General features: G+C 54.2%; 1 protein-coding gene across 7 annotated transcripts in view; it reads left to right on the top strand.

Annotated features, from left to right (window-relative positions):
* RAPGEF3 (Rap guanine nucleotide exchange factor 3) overlaps positions 1-26474 on the top strand; it is a 76585-nt gene that overhangs the window by 27545 nt on the left and 22566 nt on the right. For 2 of the 7 annotated variants that reach the window (XM_044994852.1, XM_044994851.1), the window contains exons 3-10: positions 17551-17604; positions 17958-18064; positions 18807-18928; positions 19729-19897; positions 21626-21710; positions 22501-22561; positions 23245-23321; positions 24999-25145. In XM_044994852.1, coding sequence (XP_044850787.1) covers positions 17551-17604; positions 17958-18064; positions 18807-18928; positions 19729-19897; positions 21626-21710; positions 22501-22561; positions 23245-23321; positions 24999-25145 — 822 coding nt within the window. Of the gene's footprint in view, positions 1-17550; positions 17605-17957; positions 18142-18262; positions 18282-18806; positions 18929-19728; positions 19898-21625; positions 21711-22500; positions 22562-23244; positions 23322-24998; positions 25146-26474 lie in introns of those variants that run through there. The other 5 variants (XM_044994858.1, XM_044994853.1, XM_044994854.1 and 2 more) reach the window with 5 other exon arrangements.

Here is a 26474-nt window from a genome sequence, read left to right as displayed (position 1 = left end):
CCTGGACAGTCGCAGGCAGGGACTGCCCCTACGCTGGGATGCAGGCAGCTAGCTCTTGCTGTTGCTTCAGTGCCCTTTGCCCAGTCAGCGTCAGTGCTGAACTTCCTTGCTGCTCCGATCATCCAGATGCCATTTTCTGACCCTCCCCAAAGCTAGTGGGGCCTCGCCTGTCTGCACTGGAGTTCTCTGACTGCTCCCCTGCCAGGGGAGTACCTGACTCCTAGCAGCATTCCTGGGGCCCCTGGCGCCCTGCTGGTGTGTGATTAGCCCTCCATACCTGTCACTAGGAGCAATGCCCATGCAGCACCTTATACTGAGCAGCTCACAAATCAGTACTCCTCCAAACTGCAGCCCCTCCCCAGGGTCCAGCACCCACAGAATCAATAAAGTCCTAGAAATGTGGTGCTGGAAGGGATCTTGAGAGGTCGTCAAGTCCAGCCCCTGTGCTGAGGCAGGACCAAGTAAACCTAGACCATCCTGAACAGGTGTTTGTCCAACTGTCCTTAAAAACCTCCAGTGATGGGGATTCCACGACCTCCCTTGGGAGCCTAGTTCAGAGCTTAACTCCCCTTACAGTCAGGAAGCTTTTCCTAACATCGTTCCCTGCCATCTGAGCTTGTTCCTTCTTGTCAGTGCACGTCGAGAACAACTGATCATTGTCCTCTTTATAACATCCCTTAACAGATTTGATGACTGTTATCAGGTCCCCCCTCAGTCTTCTTTTCTCAAGACTAAACAGACCCAGGTATTTAACCTTTCCTCAGAGGTCAGGTTTTCTAAACCTTTGATCATTTCTGTTGCTCTGCGTTGCTCCAGCTCTTTTCTAAAGTGTGGCACTGTGATGAAGTGGGAATGATTACGGTAATATTTTTATGAATCCTATATGTGCCTCAGTTTCCCCTGCTGTAGGGTTATCCTAGGGGGTAGAAAGGGTTGTTTGCTCTCTGCAGCCGGTCAGAGACTCTGGTGTGAATGGCTTCTAGCTGTCTGGACCATAGGCCCCATATCAATAGAGCTTTGGAGAAGACAATGGCAGATCCAGTCACTGGGACTTTGATACCTAAGCAACCAACCACCATGGTGGCCCACCTTTCTGCAGCAAACAAAGCAGTGTTAGCCCAGCTGGAGAGCTAAGGACTGGGGAGGTACCAGGGAGTGGTTAAGGGTTGGCTGCTGAGCGCGTCTGGGCATACCTCATATGGGACAAAAAGAGGTCAAAGGGACAGGGCTTTGGGCTCTGTGCTGACCAGGATGGACTATGGTGTATCTTTCTTTTCTCTATGCTAACCAAGGATTCCTATGCTGTGCTCCAGTTGACTAATAAACTCTTCTTCTTTACAATGCTGGCTGAGTGTCACTGCAAATGTTGATGGAGGAGGTGCACTGCTCCCTATGATTGTACACGTCTCCAGGGGTCTGTCTCAGGAGAACTTGCTGAACAGAGCTCACGGTGTGAAGCAGGGGTGCTGAGAGCACAGAGGTCCAGCCTGTGGAGGCAGTGAAACCGCATGGCTTACCCTGGCAGAAGAATGAGACCTCTTAGGCAGTCTGGCACACTGATGGAGCATGAGAATGCTGAGGATGCAAGCTTGGTACACTAGCATCTTGGTCTTTGTGATAAGCTTTGAGTTGTTCCATGCTCATTTAGTTAGTCTGCTAAAGGTAGTGGCAGCTTTCCAATGCAAACATCTAGTTCTTCATCCAGGGAGAGGTTGGTGGTCACTGTAGAACCTAAATAAATGAACTTTTGGACTACTTCTATCTGATTTGCATTTGAGGTGATTGGAGGATCTTGTGGAACCCTCAGTGCTAATACAACCGTTTTCTTAATGCTGATGGTGAGAGCAAATGCCTGACAGACACTTGAAAAGCAGTCCATGAGTTCTTGTAGTAGATCTTCATCATGGGTTATGAGGGCAGCGTCATCAGTGAATAGAAGTTCCCTGATTAGCACGTTTGACCTTTTTTCCCACGCTTGAGGATTTCCATTGGAATGCCATCTTTTCCAGGAGCCTTGCCATTTGATAGCAAATCAATGGCTTTGCTTAGCTCGTCTACAGTGGGCTCCAAATATAGCTCTGGCATGATCTGTAGGGTTGTTATTTGGCCAGTGAGTCATTGGTGATGTTTCTTTCTTGTGTGTATAGCTCTGAATAGTATTCAACCCAATGAGACAACTGCTTGCTTTTATCTGTAATGATTTCACTGCTGTGTGATTTGAGAGGGGCAACCTTGTTGACAGTGGGGCCTAGAGCTTTCTTCAGGCCATCATGTATGACTTTGAGGTTTCCTGTGTCCGAGGCTGTCTGTATCTCTTCACAGAGCTTGGTCCAGTAATGATTTGCACAGCCTATGTTTGTTCTCTGTACCTCGGTTTTTGCATGTCGACGTCTCACTTTGGTGCTCTGTGTTGGCCTCTTGTTGTGTTCCAGATAGGCTGTGTTCTTAATGTTGATGAGAGGTAACAGTTCTGCTTCATTTTCTTCAAACTAGTTCTTTTTAAAATCTTCCCAGAATTCCTCTGCCTTCTCTGGTAGTGACTTTGCATGCTAAGTTCAAAAGCCTTCACAAACTCCTGGCATTTCCTCTGGTTTTTGGTGTTAATAGTGTTGATTTTGGGCTTGCTCCTAGGTTTTTCTCTATGTAGCTTCTTGGCTGTAATCTTCACTTTGCTAATAATCAAGGAGTGGTTAAGTATCAGAGGGGTAGCCGTTTGGTAGCAGTGGAGTGGTTAGTGTCACAATCAGCACTGTGGAACTGTTCTGCACTAAGGGTAGGCCTTTCCTCCTGTTGATAACAATGTCTAATTGGTGCCAGTGGCCTGATCGTGGATGTCGCCATAACACTTTATGACAATCTTTTCCTGTAAAATATAAATTGGTAATGCATGTTTGGTTTTGGGCACAGAATTCAAGAAGTTGTTGGCCATTCTCATTCATCTTGCCAATGCCAAAATGTCCTTGGCAATCTGGCCATGAGTTGTCTGCACCGACTCTTGCATTGAAGTCATCGAGGAGGAAAAGTTGCTCAGTTGATGGTATTCTTTTCATGACTTGAGGCAAACGTAAAATATATCCTTCTTCTTGGGGCTAGATTTGAGTGTTGGTGCATAAGCACTAACGATGTTTATAGAGCCGATGGTTGTCTGAAGTTTAAGTGAGATGATACCCTCTTATTTCCCAATAGGTGTTTCTAGGAGCTTTACCCATTTCTTTCTCACAGCAAAACTGACACTGTGCAGATGATTTTCTTTGCTGCTTTTACCTTGCCAAAAGAAGGTGTAATTGGCCTCTTGGACAGAACCAGCATCTGCAAGTCTTGTTTCCTGGACTGCTGCAATGTCAACATTGAGTTTGTATAGCTCACAGTCTAGCAAAGCTGACTTCCATATGCTGCTTGTGTATTGTAGGTTGTCATCGTCTGTCAGTCCCGGACACATGGTCCTGACATTCCAGCTTCCAAGCCAGAAAGTTCTTGGTTTCTTATTTTTGCCAGGTGCAAAGTTTCCGCCTCCCTTTCAACTTTTGGTCTAGCCCCATGCACCTCATGAGGCAGACAGACTGTGGCGGGTCAGCACCTAACTGTCCGGGGGCTGCTCGGCTTTGTGGTGGGCAGTGGCTGACCAATGGAACACAGTGATTCAGCCCACTGTCAAAGGTGACCCGTGGTGCCATCCTCTATGCCAATCAAGTGAGAGCTTATAACCTGTAACTGCCACCTTCTGTGTTGTGTCCGTGTTGCCAGCAAGGATGGAGTGTCCTCTCCATGTGATGTGACTGCAATAGCTTGGGCAGTTGATATGGAGACGCTGCTTTGCTCAGGTGTCAGCATCGCCCTCTCGACTTCACTGTTTTGGATCAAAGGAAGGATGGGAGTCGATACATTTGGAACCAGTTACAGTGCAGAGGAGATATTCTAGGGGCTCCACTCCTAGATTGGTTATCAGCCACAGCTCAAGAGCCCAGTCTGTCACGTGTGGATGTCATTGGCAAAAACAGCGAGTGAATTTGCTCATCTGCCTTTTGATGGCATTTCCTCCATCAAGGGTTCCACTACCCTCATCAGGTGCTCATCGGCCCAAAGCCACTGTCACTTCCTGAGGTTTCTGGGATAATTAACCGCTGCCCAGCACTCGGCATTGACCAGTACAGGTTGTATGGCTTGTGGTCATAGCAGTAGCAGGTTTTCAGTTCTGACCTGACAGAAATGCACAGGGCCCCAACAAATAGCCCTTTGTTAAGGTCTAAAGACTTAAAGGTGCCTTTTTTAATGCTAACCTGTGGGCTTTTGTCACTTGTCCCCTTTGAACCTAGTTCAAAGCCCTCACCACTGGGCTGGTGAATTGGTGCGTGAAGATGCTCTTCCCCTTCCCCTTCCCCTCTTGCCCTTCTTTGCAGTGGGGACAAAAGACAGATCAGGCTTCAAGACTAAGTTCGATAAGTTTATGGAGGGGACGGTATGATGGGATAGCCTAATTTTGGCAATTAATGATCTTTGACTATTAGAGGTAAATAGTGGCCTGTGATGGGATGTTAGATGGGGTGGGATCTGAGTTACTACAGAGAATTCTTTCCTGGGTGTCTCGCTGGTGAGTCTTGCCCACATGCTCAGGGTTTAGCTGATCACCATATTTGGGGTCGTGAGGGAATTTTCCTCCAGGGCAGATGGGCAGAAGCCCTGGGGGTTTTTCGCCTTCCTCTGCAGAGTGGGGCACGGGTCACTTGCTGGAGGATTCTCTGCACCTTTAAGTCTTTAAACCACGATTTGAGGACTTCAGTAGCTCAGACATAGGATAGGGGTTTGATACAGGAGTGGATGGGTAAGATTCTGAGGCCTGATTGTGCAGGAGGTCAGACTAGACGATCATAGTGGTCCCTTCTGACCTTAAAGTCTATGATTCTATGATTCTTCCCAGCAGACCTCCTTCTCAGAACAGCATCCCATGGGAGGAAGACAAAGCCCTCCTGTCAACACCATCTGCTCAGCCTTGCATTCATCTCCAAGCTGCATGTGTCCCTGCCTGGGCTCTTGCCCTTAACTGGGAGGATGGACGAGAACACAACCTGTGTCCACAATCGCTGCACCGTGGAGGAGCCCAGCCAGTCTGTGCCACTGGAAAGAAAACACTCGCTCTGTGCACATCCTGCCTGGGCCTTTCTGAGGCTGGATTGGGAGGAGGCTTCATCTATTCACACAGGCCTCTGCATGGAAGAATGGTCCAGTGGTCAGGGTACTAGCCTGGGTTCAGGTCACTGCTCTGTCACAGATTCCCCATGTGACTTTGGGTAAGCCACTTACTCTGTCTGGCCCTCAGTTCCCATCTGTAAAGCTGGGACAATTGCCCTGCCACACTCAGGATGCCAGGATAAGAACATAAGAACGGTCACACTGGATCAGGCCTGTGGTCCACCTAGCCCAGTTGCCTGCCTCTGACAGCAGCCGGTGCCAGATGCTTCAGCGGAAATGAACAGAACAAGGCAATTATTGAGGGATCCATTCTCTGTTGTCCACTCCCAGCTTCTGACAGTCAGAGGTTTAGGGACACTCAGAGCATGGGGTTGTGTCCCTGCCCATCTTGGCTAATAGCCACTGATGGCCCTATCGTCCATGAACCTATCTCATTCTTTTTTGAACCCATTTATACTTTTGGCCTTCACAACATCCCTTGGCAATGAGTTCCACAGGTTGACTGGGTGTTACGTGAAGAAGTATTTCCTTATGTTAGTTTTAAACTTACTGGCTGTTAATTTCATTGGGTGACGCCTGGTTCTCATCTTATGTGAAGGGGTAAATAACACTTCCTTAATCACTTTCTTCACACCAATCATGATTTTATAGACCTCTATCATATCCCCGCTTGGTCATCTCTTTTCCAAGCTGGACAGTCCTGGTCTTTTTAATCTCTCCTCATATGGATGCTGTTGCATACCCTTAATAATTTTTGTTGCTTTTCTCTATAGCTTTTCCAATTCTAATATATCTCTTTTGAGATGGGAAGACCAGAACTACATGCTGTATTCAAGGTGTGTGTGTATCATGAATTTATATAGTGGCATTATGATATTTTCTGTTTTATTATCTATCCCTTTTTCTTTGAGTGATGGTACCTATGTGTATTCCACACAGGGGTGCACATGCGTGCCATCCACCCGAGTCTAGAAGTTTTTCCAAGCACTGTCCGTTGACCCACCCATGCGCAGTATGTCTCCTCATGCTCCTGATTGATGGTATAAGGGGCAGTGCAGGTCGACGCCACTCCAGATCCTCCTCAACAGAACTATAGTTCCAAAGAGGATGGAGCTACGCTGTTCTCAGTGGTGGCAGATGACAGAACAAGAAGCAATGGTCTCAAGTTGCAGTGGGGGAGATCTAGGTTGGATATTAGGAAACACTCTTTCACTAGGAGGGTAGTGAAGCTCTGGAATGGGTTACTTGGGGGTGGGGGGAGGGGGAGTGGAATCTCCATTCTTAGAGGTTTTTAAGGCCCAGCTTGACAAAGCTCTGTCTGGAATGATTTAGTTGGTGTGGGTCCTGCTTTGAGTAGGGGATTGGACTAGATGACCTCCTGAGGTCTCTTCCAACCCTAATATTCTGTGATTCTATGATAGCTACTGTCATGCTCTGCTAGCTAAGTGTGACTTCAATATGTACAGCAGGCTGGCAGAGTTTACAGACAACCTCCCTGCAGACGACCATGCCCAGTTCCAGGCCTCAGTGAACGAGAGGAAATTGGTGGTGAAGGTGGCCCTGCAGGCCGTGGTAGATGCAGCTGACACTGCTTCTCATTCCATAGCCACTAGGCTTGTGATGAGCAGGACTCATGGCTTCAGTCTTCTGGTTTCCCGAGGGAGATCCAAAGTGTCACCTCCCTTTCGATGAAGACAATCTTTTTGATGACACAATGGATGAGCCCCTGCACTCCCTGAAGGACTCCACTCTGCGGACCCCGGGAATCTATACCCCAGCACCCAAGAGGAAGCACCAGAGGCAGTATACTGCCTACCAGCCCTACTACCAATGGCTACTGGAACCCCCCTAGAAATGACAGAGGTCCCAGAGGCCCCACTTTCCAGCACCAGCCACCTCCTCAACCCTCTTCCAGCCTCAGGCCAAGGGTCACTTTTGACACATGGGTTGAGACCCACAGGCCACCTTCAATGCCAGCTACCTTGCCATCTGTCATCTTCAGAAGCCGCCTTGCCCTCTTTGTCCACAATTGGGCCAAGATCACCATAGGCAGTTGGGTACTGGAGATCATCCATTACAGGTACTCCATAGAGTTTCTTTCCTTCCCACCTCATCATCCTCCCACTTGACCCCCTTTGGAGGATCCCTCTCACCAGTTGATTCTTCAGCAGGAAGCCAACTCCCTGCTCCTCAAGGCTGTGGTAAAGGGCATCCCGCTGCAATACCAGGGGAGGGGATTCTACTCGCCATATTTCCTCATTCCAAAAAGGGGCGGAGGACAGAAACCCATCCTGGCAAGCAGTAGGAAGCACAAACATGTCACACTTTCAATTGACACAAAGCTAGAAATATTAAAAAAAACTCGACAATGGTGTTAGCCTAAGCAACATAGCAGGAGAATATGATATTGGGAAATCAACCACCATTGATATTTGAAAAAGCCAGGAAAAATATAACAATTTGCCAAAGAAGCCAAAGACAGTGGAGCAGTGAGAAGCAGGTGTATTGTACATGAAGCTACTGCTGCTGATTTTGATAAGGCAATGCATCTGTGGCTTGCACAAGAGAGATCAGAAGGCAATTCTATAAGCAGTGTGATGGTTACAGAAAAGGCAGGGTTACTCTACCGAGAAATGTATCAAGACAAAGGTGAGGACCATTTTAAAGCAAGCATGGGGTGACTCTGTTGGTTCAAAAATCGGCATGGAATACGGGAGGCGAGGAGAGTCCCTGACAGCTGACTTGAATGCCTCTGGTGAATTTAAAACCACTTTCAAATCATTTACTGAACAGCACAAACTTGCCCAGGACCAAGTGTTTAACTGCAATGAGACAGGCCTATAATGGCGCCTGCTTCCATAAAAGACTCCGGCAGACAGTTTAGAAAAACAGGCGAAGAATTTCAAATCCAGTAAAGATGTGGTCAGGCTGATGGCTACTGCTAAATGAAGCGGGGATTTCCATCTCCCATTGGCATTCATTCACAAGAGTGTAAAACTTGGCTGGCTAAGATAAGCAGCAGTTCTGCAGAAAAGGACCTGGGGATTATAGTGAACAAGAACCTGGATATGAGTCAGCAGTGTGTCCTTGTTGCCAAGAAGGCCAATGGCATATTGAGCTGTATTACTAGAAGCATTGCCAGCAGACTGAGGGAAGTGATTCTTCCCCTCTATTTGGCACTGGTGAGGCCACACCTGGAGTATTGTGTTCAGTTTTGGTCCCCCCACTACAGAAGGGATGTGGACAAATTGGAGAGAGTCCAGCGGAGGGCAACAAAAATGATTAGGGGGCTGGAGCACATGACTTATGAGGAGAGGCTGAGGGTACTGGGCTTATTTAGTCAGCAGAAGAGAAGAGTGAGGGGGGATTTGATAGCAGTCTTCAGTTACCTGAAGGGGGGTTCCGAAGATGTTCTCAGTGGTGGCAGATGACAGAACAAGGAGCAATGGTCTCAAGTTGCAGTGGGGGAGGTCTAGGTTGGATATTAGGAAACACTTTTTCACTCGGAGAGTGGTGAAGCACTGGAATGGGTTACCTAGGGAGGTGGTGGAATCTCCATCCTTAGAGGTTTTTAAGGCCGGGCTTGACAAAGCCTTGGCTGGGATGATTTAGCTGGTGTTGGTAATTCTTTGGATAGGGGATTGGACTAGATGATTTCCTGAGGTCTCTTCCAACCCTAATATTCTACCTCACTTCTTTGCAAACATCACTAGGTCAGCTCTGCCTGTTCATTACTACAGCCAGTGCACTGCTTGGATGGTGTGGCAGGGCTGGGTTATAAACCCCTTAGATGCCCTGCCAAAGGGGTAGCTCCTCCCCGGCTTCCCGGAGAACAGCCAAGTGCAGAGGCCCAGACACTCAGCAAGGAGCTCAGCTGCAGGCTCTAAGGAGGGCAGGCTCAGAGGAATCAGCTGAGTTGAGTGGAGCCAGCTGCGCTGGGGGCTGGGAGGAGATATAAGCCCAGGGAAAGGCTCACTGGAGGGGGAAAGGCGAGTCAGGGGGAAGACAGAGGGACTGCAGCTCTGCCTCTACCAGCAGCAGAAAGCCTCAGGGGCCGGTAGGCCCAGGAAAGGGTCTCAGTGGGGACTGGTGTTGTGTGAATCGGGACTTTGTATTAAGCACTGTAAATAAAAAGACACGGGTGAATCACCTGAAGGAGGCATTGGGACCCTTCTTGGACCACCCCAAGCACAGAGCACAGGGACCAGAGGTCAGTAACCTGTGCTGACCCTGTGACAGATGGACAGGGGCGGCTCCAGGCACCAGCACGCCAAGCACGTGCCTAGGGCGGCAAGCCACGGGAGGCGCTCTGCCAGTCGCTGCGAGGGCAGCAGGCAGGTTGCCTTCGGCGGCATGCCTGCGGAGGGTCCGCTGGTCCTGCGGCTTCGGTGGACCTCCCGCAGGTGTGCCGCTGAATCTGCGGGACCAGGGATCTCCCGAGGCAAGCTGCCAAAGGCAGCCTGCCTGCTGTGCTTGGGGCGGCAAAATACCTAGAGCCGCCCCTGCAGATGGATAAAAGTATTTTCTCTGACTGATTTTTTAAACACTTTGTTCCACTTGTGAAAGACTACCTTATGTCAAAATCTGTACCCGTCCAAGCTGTACTAGTGATCGGTAATGCTCCATCTCACCCTGCCATTGAAAATCTATTGACGGAAGATGGAAGCATTTGGTATTTGTTTTTACCACCAAATGTCACATGCATCATTCAGCCAATGAACTGAGGCATTCTGGAAAACATGAAATGTTGATACAAGCAAAACCTTTTATAGTGAGTATGACTGGGATCAATGCAATTTGAAGCTTACAGATTTTTGTAAACGTCTGACAAAACATGCTGTCTGCATGTGTGCTGAGTCCTGGAGTGAGATCGGCCAAGCGTCTTTGACACGCTCATGGAATACACTTTGGCAGTGTATTGACAACACTGAGAGATAATTTGGAAAACAAGGATCAGATGGAAATAAATCAATTAACTTTTTCTGAAGAGCGACAGCTTTTGGATATCACCATGGAAGAACAGGAGGATTGGCTAAACGCAGATTAACATGAGAACAAACATCCTATTCTCAGCGACCATGAGATAATTGAATTGGTAAGAGAAACAGCACAACCAGACTGTGACAAGAAGGAGGGAGAGAACGCCAAGTGGATCCCATACATGCAAGCAGAAGAGTGTTTTGCTACTGTCTGCTATGGCTTGAACAACAGCCTGACGCCACAGCAATGAACTTAATGATGCTTCAAGAGCTACATTACACCTTGGCAGCAAAAAAGCGTGTTAGCAACCTCAAGCAGAGTACCATTAAAGATTGTTTCAAGTCTATGTAGTTTATCCTGTAGTACTTATGCAGGAAAGTTAAGTTTGGATAAGGATTTTTTTGTTGTCATTATAAAGACTAGTGCCGGTACATTTTGCTGCAGCATTTTTTTTTTGTTCTATTTGAATGAACATTGAAATCAATGGACTATTGCGTTTTCTTTTCATGGATAACAAACACTAAAAAGAAGCAAGAGAAATTACTTAAAATTGAAATACAGTACTGTGTTAAATGTAAACTACTAAAAATAAAGGGAAGGTTTTAAAAAAAGATTTGACAAGGTAAAGAAACCGTTTCTGTGCTTGTTTCCTTTAAATTAAGATGGTTAAAAGCAGCATTTTTCTTCTGCATAGTAAAGTTTTAAAGCAGTATTAAGTCAGTGTTCATTTGTAAACTTTGGATAGAACAACCATAATGTTTTGTTCAGAGTTACGAACATTTCAGAGTTACAGACAAACTCCGTTCCCAAGGTGTTCGTAACTCTGAGGTTCTACTATATTTACACTTCCAGCATTTGTATACAAGTACTTATAAAATGTGTCAATATTTAATTGTCTGCCCTCATGTGACGTAATTGGATGGGACTCCTTTTCGTTTGACTGTTTCTCTTCAGTTTCTACCTGTACTATATCTATTCTCTCCTCTTTATTAGGATATAGAGTATCCCCTTTAATAAATTCTCCCCTGAGGGATTTCTCTGTCTGAACCACATGCTCCTGCACACCTGTCAGCTTTCCCCCAGCCCTTAGTTTAAAAACTCCTCTACAACCTTTTGAATTTTTCATGCCATGAGTCTGGTTCTGTATAGGCTCCTCCATTCCCAAGAGGTTCCTACTAAACCTAAATCCCTCTGAATGCCATCATCTCATCCATGCATTGAGACTCTGTGTTCCTAGCCCTGCGTGTGGAAGTGGAAGCATTTTAGAGAATGCTATCATGAAAGTCCTGGATTTTGATCTCTTACCTTGCAGCCTAAACGTGGCCACCAAATGCATTAAAGATTATAAGGTGCTCAGATATCACAACAGTGGGGGCTGGATAAATCCCTTGCACAGACAGGCCCTGTGATAAGCAGGAGAGAAGGAGCTGGTGTGCGCACCACAGCTGATGCTCCTGAGAGTGAAGGAAGCCATAGAGCCTGCCTGTTCCTGTGCAGACTCCATACAGCTGTAGCACTGGGGTCACAGCTGGGCCAGACAGCTCAGAGTGGACTAGCTGGGGGAGGGGGGCTCCCAGAACTTGCTGTGCTGTAAGGATGGATCTGCTGTAAATCCCAGGTTTGGGTTGAACCTTATAGTAAATGTGTATTCATAGACTATCAGGGTTGGAAGGGACCTCAGGAGGTCATCTAGTCCAACCCCCTGCTCAAAGCAGGATCAATCCCCAGACAGATTTTTACCCCAGTTCCCTAAATGGCCCCCTCAAGGATTGAACTCACAACCGTGGGTTTAGCAGGCTAATGCTCAAACCACTGAGCTATCCCTCCCTCCTAACCACCTAGGGCTCTGTGCAGGCAGCCCCAGGCACTAACCCCGTGGCATTAACAGGAGGATGCTGAGTTAATGTTTGCAGAGATCTGTTGTTGCAAAGAACTGTCCATTCCCCTGCCCTGCAGCACTTGTGCCTCTTTTTTCTGGGCAGGGAGATGTCAGCTCAGGCCCTACTGTGGTTTGCACCTGCTCTGCCCAGCTGGAGAAGACACTACGTGGTCTCCAACAGGCGAGAGTCAGGCCCTGACCATTGTCACCTGGGTTCTGGAATCCCAGTGCAGGGGCCAGGAATGCTCGCTCCCACAGACTCGCACTGCAGTGGGGTTGGCTAATCCAGCTGCCTTTGCTTTGGCCAGTTGCTGCCGGCACCATGTGCTGTTAATGCAGGCTCTGCTGGCTCTGCCAGGGAGGAGCCGCAGTCACTCTAGGGCTCAGAGTACAAGTGACAAAGTCTTTGCTGGTGTAAATTGGCACAAACAGAATTTGTCCCAGAGAGTCTCCTGCCACTAAGGAGTGAGCTGGTCCCATAGATTCGAGCCCTGCCATCCCCAGCTGGCACTGACAGACGCAGCCCTCAGAGGGACGTGTTTGTTCCTCCCTGCTAGGCCAGGGTCTAGAGATGCCCTTGTGGCCCTGAGACTTCTTTGGGACCACGTCAGAGCAGCATGCTGGGATCTGGGCCTTGTCTGCAGTCTGGTTTAGGGTGAAACTCTGGACTTTACTCCATGAACTGGGGACCTTCACCCATGCTGCTCAGAATGGCTGGACAGGATCAGGGCTGAAGGGAGGCCTGGGGAGAGACTACTGTGCTGTTGTGTGTTTTTTATCCCTTGCCCATCACTGTGGTGTCTGCCTTTCGGGACTGGGGTCCTGGTGCTGCCGTCCCTTCAGCCCAGCTATTCTGGAGGGAGAGGCTGCCATGGACCCTCTCCAAGTCCACACAGGGTGTGATGTGCTTGCTCCAGGGTGCAGAGGAGCATCCAAGCCCCTGTGGCACCTTGGCCTTCTGCATGGGGCACTGGCACCCACCCAACACCATGTCAGTGCAGCTAGTTTTGCTCTTTGATAACATTCACTGCAGGGTTGGCTCTGCAGATCTGGGTCCCACTTCATTCACAGTATCTGTCCGGCCTGTCTCCCTGTAGGTACTAGGAGGCCAGCTCAGACTGCGACACCCTGCACTGGGTCTCCATTGCCGTGAGCTGAGCACACCGTGCCCTCAGTGCTCCTTGCTGCCCTGGCAGCCAGCGCACTTGTGATGTTTGCTGTGTAAACACACCGGTGGCTGTGTAAACGGACGCTCTGGCGAATGACCTTGTGCAAGGCTGGGAGGATTTGGGAGACCTCCCCACAGCAGAGGAAGGCTGAGCCAATTGCTTCCTACCCATCCCCTCGAGTGGGGACAAACTGTCCAGCAAAGGGACCCTCCTCCAGGGCCACCCAGAGGATTCAGGGGGCCTGGGGTCTTCGGTGGCGGGGGGCCCCCGCTTCGGCAGTAATTTGGTGGCGGGGGAGTCCTGCTCTGGGACCCGCTGCCGAAGTTCCCCGAAGACCCACGGCTGGGGCCTCCCCACTGCCGAATTACCGCCGAAGACCCAGCACTTCGGCGGCGGGTCCTGCTTCGGCGGTAATTCAGCGGTGGGAGGTCCTTCTGCTCCGGGACCCGCCGCCAAAGTGCCCCGAAGACCCGCGGCGGGGCCCCCCCGCTGCCGAATTATCTGCAAAGACCCGGCACTTTGGCAGTGGGTCCCGCTTCGGCGGTAATATGGCAGCGGGGGGTCCGCTCCGGGGCGGAAGGACCCCCCACCGCCGAAGACCCGGAGTGGAAGAAGCTCCGGGGGCCTGGGCCCCGTGAGAGTTTTCCGGGGCCCCCGGAGTGAGTGAAGGACCCCGCTCCAGGGCCTTCGAAAAACTCTCGTGGGGGCCCCTGCGGGGCCTGGGTCCTGGGGCAAATTGCCCCACTTGCCTCCCCCTCTGGGTGGCCCTGCCCTCCTCTCCATATATTCACATGGAAACAGATGGAGAACACTATCCTTCAGCAGCATGGGGCTTCTATGCCTAGGTGTGACTGGGTCATCCCCTCTGGGCCATCCTGGGTCTGGCTGGGCACTGCCCTTCTGGTTCGGTCTGGCTGGGCGCTGCCCCTCTGGGTCATCTTACTACCCCCAAGGGGCCCAGTCCAGCTTGCCCTGTTGGTTCCTGTAGGGTCCAGCTCCCCAGATACTGTTTATCTGATTGATGTCCTAAGTCCCTCAGCAAACCCTTGTGAGCAAACACAGGTCTGGAGGGAGGCTGCACTTCCACAGCACTTCAGTGAAGCATTAACCCTTCAAATGCTGACACTTCCCAGCCCAAGCAGTGCTCAGAACCACAGGATGATGACAGGGCAATGTCTCTCAGGGTCTGTACGGTGCCCAGCACAGCAGAGCATGGATTTCATTGGGCCCCCTAGGCATCACCACAAGACCAATATACCAGATAAGAATGTCCCTGCTCGTGCAGGGTTGTTCCCTACAATCCAATCCTGCTCTGTCTCTGGCTGGCTTGCTTCGACCAACGGAGAACAACACTTTCTAGTCCATGCCAGTGACAAATACACCATAACTCAGCAAATGTTTCCTGAATCTTGGGCCGAGACAAAGAGCCAGGGAATTCGCTGAGGACCCTGCAGGGCAGGGAGTTGAGGCGGGTGCAGAGCCAGCTGACTGCCTGGGATTATTGTATAGCTAGGAGAAGGGGCCAGACAATGAGTCTCATGCCATTGCTAGTGGAGGTGAGTCGAGCCTTGGGAGTCGGCAGGGAGCTGGTTGACCATGGGTTCCGACTCCTCTCCTGGTTTCCAGCTGCTAAATTCCATTAGCCCCACTCCAACCAAATGCGACTCGAGGCAGGGCTGCTTGGACATTTACCATTGAAACATTTTTCAATGGAAAATTGTTTTTTTCACTGAACAAGAATTTGTGAGGAAAGGATCTGCTGGGGGAAAGCTGAGCAGCTGAACCCAAGGCCAGGTGCTGGAGGCAAGGCAGAGGGGCCATGGCTTACAGATTTCATCCTTCAACATTATTCAATGATTTCCAGGTCTGCAGATAAACATTGCCCAAATACACAGTCTGCAACACCCAATGTGTTGGTTACTGTAGTTACATAATCAGCCAGTCAGGGAACAGAAACTATATCATGTGACATAGGGCAGGTAATGGGAATACCATAACCAAATAGACAATTGAAAATGGGCGCTCCATTGGCTAGGGACACAAGTCATATGCTGTTGTTTCTGCTGTCTGACTGGATGTCTAATGTAACTTACCGACCTTCTACAAATTGCAAGTTTTAAAATCAAATATGCAATTTGCCATGTACTTTCTGTGAATGAGATTGGCAGAGACCCTGGTTTTTTTTGCCTTCCTCTGCAGCATGGGTCACGGGTCACTTGTAGGATTAAACAAGAGTAAATGGTGGATTCTCTAATTTTAAGTCTTTAATTTGTGATTTGAGGACTTCAGTAACTCAGCCAGAGGTTAGGGATCTATTCCAGGAGTGAATGGGTGAGGTTCTGAGGCCTGCGATGTGCAGGAGGTCAGATTAGATGATCATGATGGTCCCTTCTGTCTATGAGACATCAGCATTCAGCACGTATTAGCGTGAGAGAAGCCTGCATGCTCAAATGCTCATGGAAAGTGTGTGTGAAAGGCCACAAATGTTGGTGAGGCACCACTCAAGTTTGAACCCCAGCAAATATAAATATATGTGGGAGGTGGGGGATCGGAGGAGAAAGGATCAGGGAGAAGAACAGCAGGGCAGTGGAGAGCAAAGCAGGACTTGGATCGAGGTACACATGCCTCTTACTCAGGATCAGAGGGCTGGTGCCGGGCTCTGCTTCAATTGCTTCTTGTGCAGCTGGGATCCTCCCAGAGCTGAATGAGCCAGGGCAGGGCCAAGGGGTTGGAAAACAGAGATGCTGAGGGTTCCCTCGAGGCCTCGTCTCCAGAGAATTGCCTGCCCTTTCCATTCTTAGCCAGGGGAGGAAGCTCTCTGATCCGCAATGCTCACGACGGGTAGGCCAGGCTCAGCTGGGATTACTTGGCCTCAGCAGTACTGTGTATTGTGACCCAGTTTACCTTCCTGGTGGGTTTGGAGGCTGCCAACACTAGGGGGACAGAGCAGCTGGCCCACAAGAGAGATTAGTTCTCCCCTGCCTGATCGAAGCCTTGACTTGGTGCCAGTTTGCAGCACTCTGGCTGCGAGGGGGCAGTGTATGCCCCAGCTGTTGTTCTGAGCTCTGAGCACTGTGACGTATCACAGATCTTCCTGCTGTTTCTTTTTCTTCCTAGAGATGTACGGGAGGCCGATAAGCCTGGCCAGATCCCTGCACAGCTGAGACATTTGTGAGCCAGTTGGAAGCTAGGCATGGACCCAGAGGTCCCTTGGGCCCTAGACTGGCCAGCAGCAGCGCCAAACCCACCCAACTCTAACCATGGCCAGAGAAACTTTCTTCATATTGCCAGGCCCATAGATGTGGGAACTAGGGATGCTGGAGGTGCTGCCGCACCCTCTGGCTTGAAGTGGTTTCCATCCTATACAGGGTTTACAGTTTGGTTCCTGGCTTTCAGCGCCCCCACTATACAAATTGTTCCCGCACCCCTGCGGCCAGGCCTCACATACAGGCTCTGGCTAAGCCCTGCTCACAGGTCCCCAGGCAGCTCCCTGAGCTGAGAGCAGAGTCGGGACCTGGCTTGGGCTACAGACAGAATCCCATGCTGGCAAATGAGTGAGGCTCTGTCCCAGCTGTGATCATGTGGAGGGCCAGCTCCTACGCTGCGTGCACTGTGTTTGGGGTCGGGAGGTCATGAGTTCTAGTCCTGATTTTTTTCAGTTACATCACCTAACTATCCGGTGCATCAATGCTCCAGCCCATGGGGTGCATAGCCCTGCCCCAGGAAGTAGGTGCTGGCTGGGCAGTGTGATGAGGATGGGCTTGTTACCGCCAATTACTTGTATTTAAGTGGGGGAAACCCCCACAAAAACTGTTGCCAGTAGCAGCACATTAAGCAAAGGAGCAATGATGGTTGGCCGACTAATCTGATACCAGTAACAACGGGCTGGTTCTAAAGGGCCTCGTAGCCAGCTGCCCATGCTTCGCTCTCGTTCCCGTCCATTCCTCTCCAGTCAGAATTTTACACTGAAGAAACTGCCCACTGCACCCACCACACATGCAACTGCTGTTGAGGTGGGAAATGGCAGCTGTTAAACAGCAAACAACTGCTAGGGGGCAACCTTGCCTAGCGTCTGCTAGGCTTGCAGCACAGAGAGGGATTTCTGCAGGCTGGGGGCTTGCAATGTAATCCAGGAGTCATCCTGGAAAGGCCCCTCTCCCCCGCAGGGTAGGACTGGGAGGGCTCTGCTGTCACCACATGATCCCTGCCCTTCACAGTGGCCTCTTTAGCAACAGGGATCCCCGTGCCACTGCGTGCCTCAAGCGGAGGGAGTGGGTGTGGAGGGGCCCCTGTTTGCCACTAACTGAGGAACGTCTCTGTCCTGTTGCTTTCCAGACGCCGCTCCCTGACAGCGAATCAGCCCCAGACTGTGGGCAGAGCCTTACGCAGGTGAGTGGGGTAGCCCCTGCTTCGGGAAGCCACCCCCATCACCGGGAGGCAGTTCGCTGCCCTGGGCAAAGAAAGCAACTCAAAAGGCCCTTGCTGCCTGTTGCTTGCAGGGCATCTCATGGCATCCCTGGACACTGGCTGGGTAGCTCAGTGGGCAGCAAGGGGAGAGGGAGCTGGGGGATAGTTTTATCTTGCCGGTTTCCCATCCAAATTGTGAGCAGGAGTGACCCTGCTTAGCATGGGAGAGCCAACATGGGGCAAGCAGTGCCAAAGGCTCGTACAGACAGGGCTAGGGAGGAAGTGCCCAGTCCTGTGCCCAGCTTCTTGACTGCTGATGCTTGTTTGTCCCCCAGGCACATGCAGAGAAGGTTTGGAGAGCGGGGAGACTCCTGTACAGCCACCTCGTGAGCTCCTGTCCTGGCCTCATCCGTGATCACAAGTACCACCTCAGGCACCACAGGTGGGATGGCCCTGCTCTGTGGCCATGGCAGTACCTACCAGTGAGGGAGCCTCGCCGGGCAGCTTCTGTGTGCCTGGGTATGGACCCTCCTGGGGGCTAGACCTGAACAGACAGGTGGGACGTCACGGCCCCATCCCCAAAGCCAGAAAGGGAGAGACAATCATGGACCCTTGCAGGCCTGGTGCTTCCTACCCGAGAGAATGTAATGTCGCTAAATGTCAGTCACAAAGCAGGGCAAGTGTCCTCCTCCACACAGCCCTGCCCTCCGACCCACAGCCCCTGCAGTACCTGCCCTGGGTCCCTCCCTTCCCAGCTCTGCAGGAGCCCCTTTGTCTGACCTTCAGCCCCTTCAGTTCCCGCCCTGGGTCCCCCCCACAACTCTGCTGGTGCCCCTCAATCCTCACCCACAGCTCCAGCTATCCCCACCCTGGGTTTCCCACGCCCTCCTCAGCTCTGCTGGTGCCCCTCAATCCTAAACCCCAGCCCCTGCAGTACCTGCCCTGGGTCCCCCTGTCTGCAGCTCTGCTGGTGCTGCTCAATCCCCACTCAGAGTCCCACTGCTATTCCACTCCAGCATTCTCCCTGCCCCCAAGGTCTGCTAGTGCCCCTCAATCCCCACCCACAGCCCTGATATTCCACACAAACCTTCCTTGCACCTTTTTTCCTGCCTCGCTATGCCAGCCCTGAATTCCCCAGGTCACTAGTCTCGTCTCACCCATCCATCGCCCTTTTTCCCCTGCAGGCATTGTTGCTCCGGGAAGGAGCTGGTAGACTGGCTGCTCAGTGCAGGGCTGTCCATCCAAACGCGGGGCCAGGCCATTGGGGTTTGCCAAGTGCTGGTGGATGGAGGAGTCCTGACTCATGGTGAGAATCACAAAGGGTCTGGGAGCTTCCAGGACTCCGGCCACCTCTGCAGTGCCAAGCTGGGAGGAGCAGGCTGGAGAACATATGGAGTGTGGCAGGGTGGACTAGGCTGGGGACTGGGCGTGCCAGGGCCCAAGGGCACAGGGTGGGGCTGGGAGCCATGTGGAGTTTGTCAGGTTGTGGTGGGCCAGGACCCAGCAGGGCAGGATAGGCCAGGGGCTGTGTGGGGTCTGGCAGGGCAGGCTGAGGACCCCATGGGGCCTGGCAGGGCAGGCTGTGGGCTGGGCCAGTTATGGAGGGTGAGATGTGCCAGGGACTGCCAGGACCCTGGTGGGGCAGTCTGAGGTCCCATGGGGTCTGGCAGGGGTGAGGCTGGAAACCACGTGGAGTTGCTGGGCCAGGACCCGCTGGGGTGGGGTTGCCAGGAGTGTGAGGAGCCCATGGGATGGGCCAGGGGCTGCATGGATGTGTCAGACTTACACCGTTGCCAAACTCTAGCTCCGTGACTGGGCTCTGTGCTGTGGGGCCAGGGGCTAGGGCCCAATTCAGGCTCCTGTCAAGTGTCTGCCCATGACAAGGAAAGTGAGGGGGGAATTGCCTGTGCGCACCCTCCCCCCCCACGGCACATGCTGACAGTGCCCACTGTAACCCTGGTGTCTGTTCCTACCCATCTCACGCTGGCGCTGCCCTCTCACGGGCTCACAGCAGCTCGTCACCTGGTCCAGGCACTTTGCCAGCCAGGCTCGTGCCACGCACGGTGTCGCACACAGGCTGATGCTGCCATGTGGCTCTTTCCCCAGTGAAGCAGGAGTGGCATTTCCAGGACAAGGATGCCCAGTTTTACCGCTTTGCCGAGGGGGAGCTGACTCTGGAGCCTGGCGCCTGGGACACTGAGGAGCTACTGGAGGCTTTGGCCTTTCTGGCCCAGCTGGGCCCTGATGCGCTGCTCACCATGGCCCTGCGCAAGCCGTGAGTATGCCACATGTGCCCCATGGCTGGGGGAGGGCTGGGCTGCCACCAAGAGACCCGCCCTCCACACGGCTGGGCTGCCACCAAGAGACCCGCCCTCCCCACGGCTGGGCTGCCCAGCAAGAGACCCGCCCTCCCCCACGGCTGGGCTGCCACCAAGAGACCCGCCCTCCCCACGGCTGGGCTGCCACCAAGAGACCCGCCCTCCCCACGGCTGGGCTGCCCAGCAAGAGACCCGCCCTCCCCACGGCTGGGCTGCCACCAAGAGACCCGCCCTCCCCCACGGCTGGGCTTCCCCCAAGAGACCCGCCCTCCCCCACGGCTGGGCTGCCACCAAGAGACCTGCCCTCCCCACGGCTGGGCTGCCACCAAGAGACCCGCCCTCCCCACGGCTGGGCTGCCACCAAGAGACCCGCCCTCCCCCACGGCTGGGCTGCCCACCAAGAGACCCGCCCGCCCCCTGGCTGGGCTGCCACCAAGAGACCCGCCCTCCCCCACGGCTGGGATGCCACCAAGAGACCCGCCCTCCCCACGGCTGGGCTGCCCAGCAAGAGACCCGCCCTCCCCCACGGCTGGGCTGCCACCAAGAGACCCGCCCTCCCCCACGGCTGGGCTGCCACCAAGAGACCCGCCCTCCCCCACGGCTGGGCTGCCACCAAGAGACCCGCCCTCCCCACGGCTGGGCTGCCACCAAGAGACCCGCCCTCCCCCACGGCTGGGCTGCCCACCAAGAGACCCGCCCTCCCCCACGGCTGGGCTGCCCACCAAGAGACCCGCCCTCCCCACGGCTGGGCTGCCACCAAGAGACCCGCCCTCCCCACGGCTGGGCTGCCACCAAGAGACCCGCCCTCCCCCACGGCTGGGCTGCCACCAAGAGACCCGCCCTCCCCACGGCTGGGCTGCCCAGCAAGAGACCCGCCCTCCCCCACGGCTGGGCTGCCACCAAGAGACCCGCCCTCCCCCACGGCTGGGCTGCCACCAAGAGACCCGCCCTCCCCCCCGGCTGGGCTGCCACCAAGAGACCCGCCCTCCCCACGGCTGGGCTGCCACCAAGAGACCCGCCCTCCCCACGGCTGGGCTGCCACCAAGACACCAAGAGCCCAGCCCTCCCCCACAGCTGGGCTGCCACCAAGAGACCCGCCCTCCCCACGGCTGGGCTGCCTCCAAGAGACTCGCCCTCCCCCACGGCTGGGCTGCCTCCAAGAGACCCGCCCTCCCCACGGCTGGGCTGCCACCAAGAGACCCGCCCTCCCCACGGCTGGGCTGCCACCCAGAGCAGCCGGTCTCAGTGGGCCTGAGACCCCAGGTGGGGTGTAGAGGGCGCTGAGTGGGCCATCTGCCTGCATTACAACAAGGGATCTGTGGTCTGCCTGGATCCTGGAATTGTCCTGCCAGGCTGGAGTACATGTGCGTGGTCAGTGCCCTCAACTCCAGATCGTAGACACACGGACCCCCCGTAGACAGCAGAGACCCACCCTGCTGCCTGGCCAAGGGCTGCCCTCTGCATGGGACCAGGCCCAGCTCAGGGGGCAGCCCTCATGTGGGGTCATGCCAGGGATGGGGGAGCTGCCCCGCATGAGGCCAGGCCTGAGTTGGGGGGTAGGGGCTGCCCTCATGAGGGGGTGGTTGCCCAGCTCAGGGGGCTGCCCTCTGTGTGGGGCCATGCTCAGCATGGGGCTCTGTGCCCCAGGCAGGGCCAGTGCCAGGGTAACACCACTCTCTCTCCAGCCCTGCCCAGCGCACGGAGGACGAGCTGGAGCTCATTTTTGAGGAGCTGCTGCACATCAAAGCTGTGGCTCATCTTTCCCACTCGGTGAGTGCTGGCTCCCCCCTCACCCCGGCCAACCCCTGCTCCCCCCCTCACCAGCCCCTCTCCCCACCAGCCCTGTTGCCCTCCACCTGCCAGCCCCTATTCCCCACCCAATGGTCAACCCCTGCTCCTCCCCCTCACCAGCCCCTCTCCCCACCAGCCCTGCTGCCCTCCATCTGCCAGCCCCTATTCCCCTGCCCCCACCAGTCCCTATTCCCCTCCCCATGGTCAACCCCTGCTCTGCCCTCCCCCCTGCCAGCCCCCGCTCCCCTCCGCCTGCCAGCCCCCATTCTCCTTTCCCCAGCAGCCCCCACTCCCCTCCCCACTGTCAACCCCTGCTCTGTCCCCCCTGTCAGCCCCCACTCCCCTTCCCACATCACCCCTGCTGCCTTCCACCCCACCTACAGTCCTGCTCCACCTCTACCCCTGCTGCCTTTACCCAGCTCCAGCCTCCTTCCAGCCATGGAGCACCCCCTGACAAGCACCTCTTGCCCTCTATGTAGCCTAGACTGTCCATCCCGACCCCCCGGCACTCTCTGCCCCCATGGCCCCATGGAGTTCCAGTACCCAACTCCCCAGGCATCTCACTGAGACCCACTGGGCCCCTGCTGTTGCTCCTGCCAAGTTCTGCCAGGCAAGCCCAGCCCAGCAGCGCCCCCTCCCTCCCACTGACCCCCTGCCCCAACATGCTCATCTCATTCAGCCCAGGCCTCATGCCATCCAGCGCCCGCCCCTCCATCCCACGACCCTCACCCTGTGCCGGGGCAGCGCTAAGGGGTGTCTCTCATTGCAGGTGAAGCGGGAGCTGGCCTCTGTGCTACTGTTTGAATCACACCCTAAAACGGGCACCGTGTGTGAGTATCACAGCCTGCCCCAGCCAGTGACTCTGTGCACGTGCTCCTCCCAGCCTGGGCCCAGAGGGGTGTGTGCTGCGCTCTGCCAGTCTGGTTCCTGGGGCACCACTGTGCCCAGCCTGGTGCCAGGCATCCTCTGACCAGGAAGTTACACCTTGGAGATGCAACACCAGGCACTGCTCCATGGTGTGCCATTGCCTGGCACTGCACAGCAGACTGACCAGCACCAGAGAGGGCAGTGACCTCCCCTGGCACCCACCACAGGGCTCTGATCCCAGGGACCCTTGTGCCCACCAGGCCCTGCAGGAAGGGAAGGGAGGAGCCCCGGGGCTGTTTGCTGGGGTGCAGGACCTGAGCCCTGTGCTCTCTGAGTTCCTGGGTGGTCAGCATGGGAATGGCTGGAAACGGTGGCATTCAGCGTTTGGCACATCCCGACCCCGCTGTGCTGCCCCACAGGTCCTCACGGCTTAGGGGACGGAGCCAGCCAAAGCACCAGCCCTGAGAGTGCTCGTCCTGGGCTCCCCAGATCTCCGTGCTCCCCAGGGCAGGGCTGGGCTGGGCACGGCAGCTCCCCTGGAACGCAGAGCCTCTGCGAGGCTGGGATGTGCGATCTAGGCCCCTGACAAGGGCTGCCCCATCTGCAGTCACTTGGGCTCCCTGGACAAACCACGGCTTCTTTGCAGTGTTCAGCCAAGGAGACAAAGGCACCTCGTGGTACATCATCTGGAAGGGCTCAGTGAACGTGGTCACCCATGGCAAGGTATGTGCTTCCCCGCCCTCCTCGCTGCCCTGCCCATACAATCCCACTGGGCCTCATTGCTGGGACGGAACCAGGACCTCCACGCTGCCCTGCCCCTACAATCCCACTGGGCCCCACTGCTGGGACAGAACCAGGACTTCCAGGCTCCTTCCCCTGCAATCCCACTGGGCCACACTTCTGGGACAGAACCAGGATCTCCAGGCTTCTTCCCCTGCAGGCCCACTGGGCTCCACTGCTGGGACAGAACCAGGATCTCCAGGCTCCTCCCCCTGCAATCCCACTGGGCCCCACTGCTGGGACGTAACCAGGATCTCCTGGCTCCTCCACCTGCAGGCCCACTGGGAACATAGAATCATAGAATCTCAGGGTTGGAAGGGACCTCAGGAGGTCATCTAGTCCAACCCCCTGCTCAAAGCAGGACCAAACCCAACTAAATCATCCCAGCCAGGGCTTTGTCAAGCCTGACCTTAAAAACCTCTAAGGAAGGAGATTCCACTACCTCCCTAGATAACCCATTCCAGTTCTTCACCACCCTACTAGTGAAAAAGTTTTTCCTAATATCCAGCCTAAACCTCCCCCTCTGCAACTTGAGACCATTACTCCTTGTTCTGTCATCTTCTACCACTGAGAACAGTCTAGATCCATCCTCTTTGGAACCCCCTTTCAGGTAGTTGAAAGCAGCTATCAAATCCCCCCTCATTCTTCTCTTCTGCAGACTAAACAATCCCAGTTCCCTCAGCCTCTCCTCATAAGTCATGTGTTCCAGCCCCCTAATCATTTTTGTTGCCCTCCGCTGGACTCTCTCCAATTTATCCACATCCTTCTTGTAGTGTGGGGCCCAAAACTGGACACAGTACTCCAAATGAGGCCTCACCAGTGCTGAGTAGAGGGGAATGATCACATCCCTCGATCTGCTGGAAATGCCCCTACCCAAAATGCCATTAGCCTTCTTGGCAACAAGGGCACACTGTTGACTCATATTCAGCTTTTCGTCCACCGTAACCCCTAGGTCCTTTTCTGCAGAACTGCTGCCCAGCCATTCGGTCCCTAGTCTGTAGCAGTGCATGGGATTCTTCCGTCCTAAGTGCAGGACTCTGCACTTGTCCTTGTTGAACCTCATCATATTTCTTTTGGCCCAATCCTCTAATTTGTCTAGGTCCCTCTGTATCCTAGCCCTACCCTCCAGCGTATCAACCACTCCTCCCAGTTTAGGGTCATCTGCAAACTTGCTAAGGGTGCAGTCCACACCATCCTCCAGATCGTTAATGAAGATATTGAATACTGCTGGGATGGAACCAGGACCTCCTGGCTCCTCCACCTGCAGGTCCACTGGGATCCACTGCTGGGATGGAACCAGGACCAGGACTGGGCCTAGGGTGACCAGATAGCAAGTGTGAAAAATCAGGACGGGGGGAGGGTATAGTTGCCTATGTAAGACAAAGCCCCTAATATCGGGATATCTGGTCACTTTAGCTGGGCCCCATTTCTGGGATGGAACCAGGACCTTTCGGCTCCGCCCCTTGAGAGCAACCAGTGGAGGTGGGAGCTGAAGGGCCTGTGCCCCCTGGGCCAGCATGGTGCTCCCCCTACATCCCAGCGCCTCCCGGATCCCCTGCTCCCCAGCCGGTGGGTGATGGTGTGGGGGTCTCTGGTTTCTCACCCTGCTGCCACCCCCAGGGCCTGGTGACCACCCTGCATGAGGGTGATGACTTTGGACAGCTGGCGCTGGTGAACGATGCCCCCCGAGCTGCCACCATCATCCTGCGGGAGGACAACTGCCATTTCCTGCGCGTGGACAAGCGAGACTTCAACCGCATCCTCAAGGTGGGCCCAGACCCTGAGCCACAGGGCCCAGCCACCCCCGGAGGGCAGTTCTCCTGTGTTCCCCTTCCTGCTGCCCCTGCCAAGCAGGCTGTGGGCACCGGGACTGCTGCCTCTTTGGTCTGTGGGTTATCTCACATCACCAGAGCCCCATGGCCCTGTGTCCATGGTGTACCAGGCTGGGGATAGGGCTGGGGACACTGTGTAGCAGGAAGGTTTGTTGGGGGCTGGGGGGGCTGGCTGACACATGGCAACCCCCTGAGCTCTGTACTGTCCCGCTGAGTCCCCGCTGCAGGCACATCCACAGTGCAGCCCCAGCTGCAAGGAGGCTGTGTCCGTTTCCTGCTGTGTGGCCTTGTGCCCTGGGCCTGGTGCCATGGTGTCATGGATCCTCAGGTCCAGTGCTCTTGTACTGCCCTGGAACGGTCCCTGGGAGGCACCCTTCAGTGTATCAGCCCCATTAGGGTCACACTCTCTCACTGGGGTGAGCCCCTTGGCTTCACCACCTCCTGGGTCTGAACTTCGGAGCCTCACACCATGAGCTCCCTGCAGCTGGATTGGGCATGGAGGGAGACTTACACACCCAAAGGGAGCAAGGCACCCCCAACTTTCTTAATCTGGAGTGACTCAGCCAGCGGTGTGAATGCAGGAGGGTTTAGTAGAGGTCTGGAACACAGTGTAGAAAGTCCTTAGTTAACACAGAGAACAGAAAGTTACAGCAAAGTCCAGCTGGGTCAGACCAGAGCCAGAGCCCTCTCCAACCCCTCTTTAGTTCCAGGCCAGGAGCTTCTCCCCCTCCAGCAACCCACACTTAACACCACTGCCTGACCCCTCCTCAGGCCTTTTGTCCTTGTTCCCAAGCAAATAGTGTCACCTGGCCTCCTCCCAGCCCTTTGTACTCCAGCTGGTCTCACCCAGCTGGCTTCCTGCAGAGGGGTCTGCTGTCCATGGTCGTTAGTTGCTAGGTACCAAATGTCCGGGGCAATTGGAATGGTCATTGCCTTCTCATCCCAGCCCCCAGATAGCCACACCCGGATCTTTCCCCCCACTTAGTTAACCATGCACACGTAGGGGAAACTGAGGCACACACAATCATCCAAAATATTATGAAAAATTCCCACTCTGTCACACATGGGAACTGATGCATGGTGCCCTCCAGGGAGCCTGCCTAATTGCCTGTGACCCCACCTCCTTGGCTCTGTCCATCATCGTTGATATTCTCCTCCGGGCTGGGATGAGCTGTTTCCAGCCACGGGCCCCCTGGAAACCACCTGCATCTGCTCTATTATCCACATCGTGCGGTCAGGCATCTCGGTCTCATGGTCCGGTTTC

This window comes from Mauremys mutica, chromosome 20, assembly GCF_020497125.1.
Source record: "Mauremys mutica isolate MM-2020 ecotype Southern chromosome 20, ASM2049712v1, whole genome shotgun sequence".
Lineage (NCBI taxonomy): Eukaryota > Metazoa > Chordata > Testudines > Geoemydidae > Mauremys > Mauremys mutica.
The sequence above is the reverse complement of the archived record's forward strand: the minus strand, read 5'-3'. Positions and strand labels throughout refer to the sequence as shown.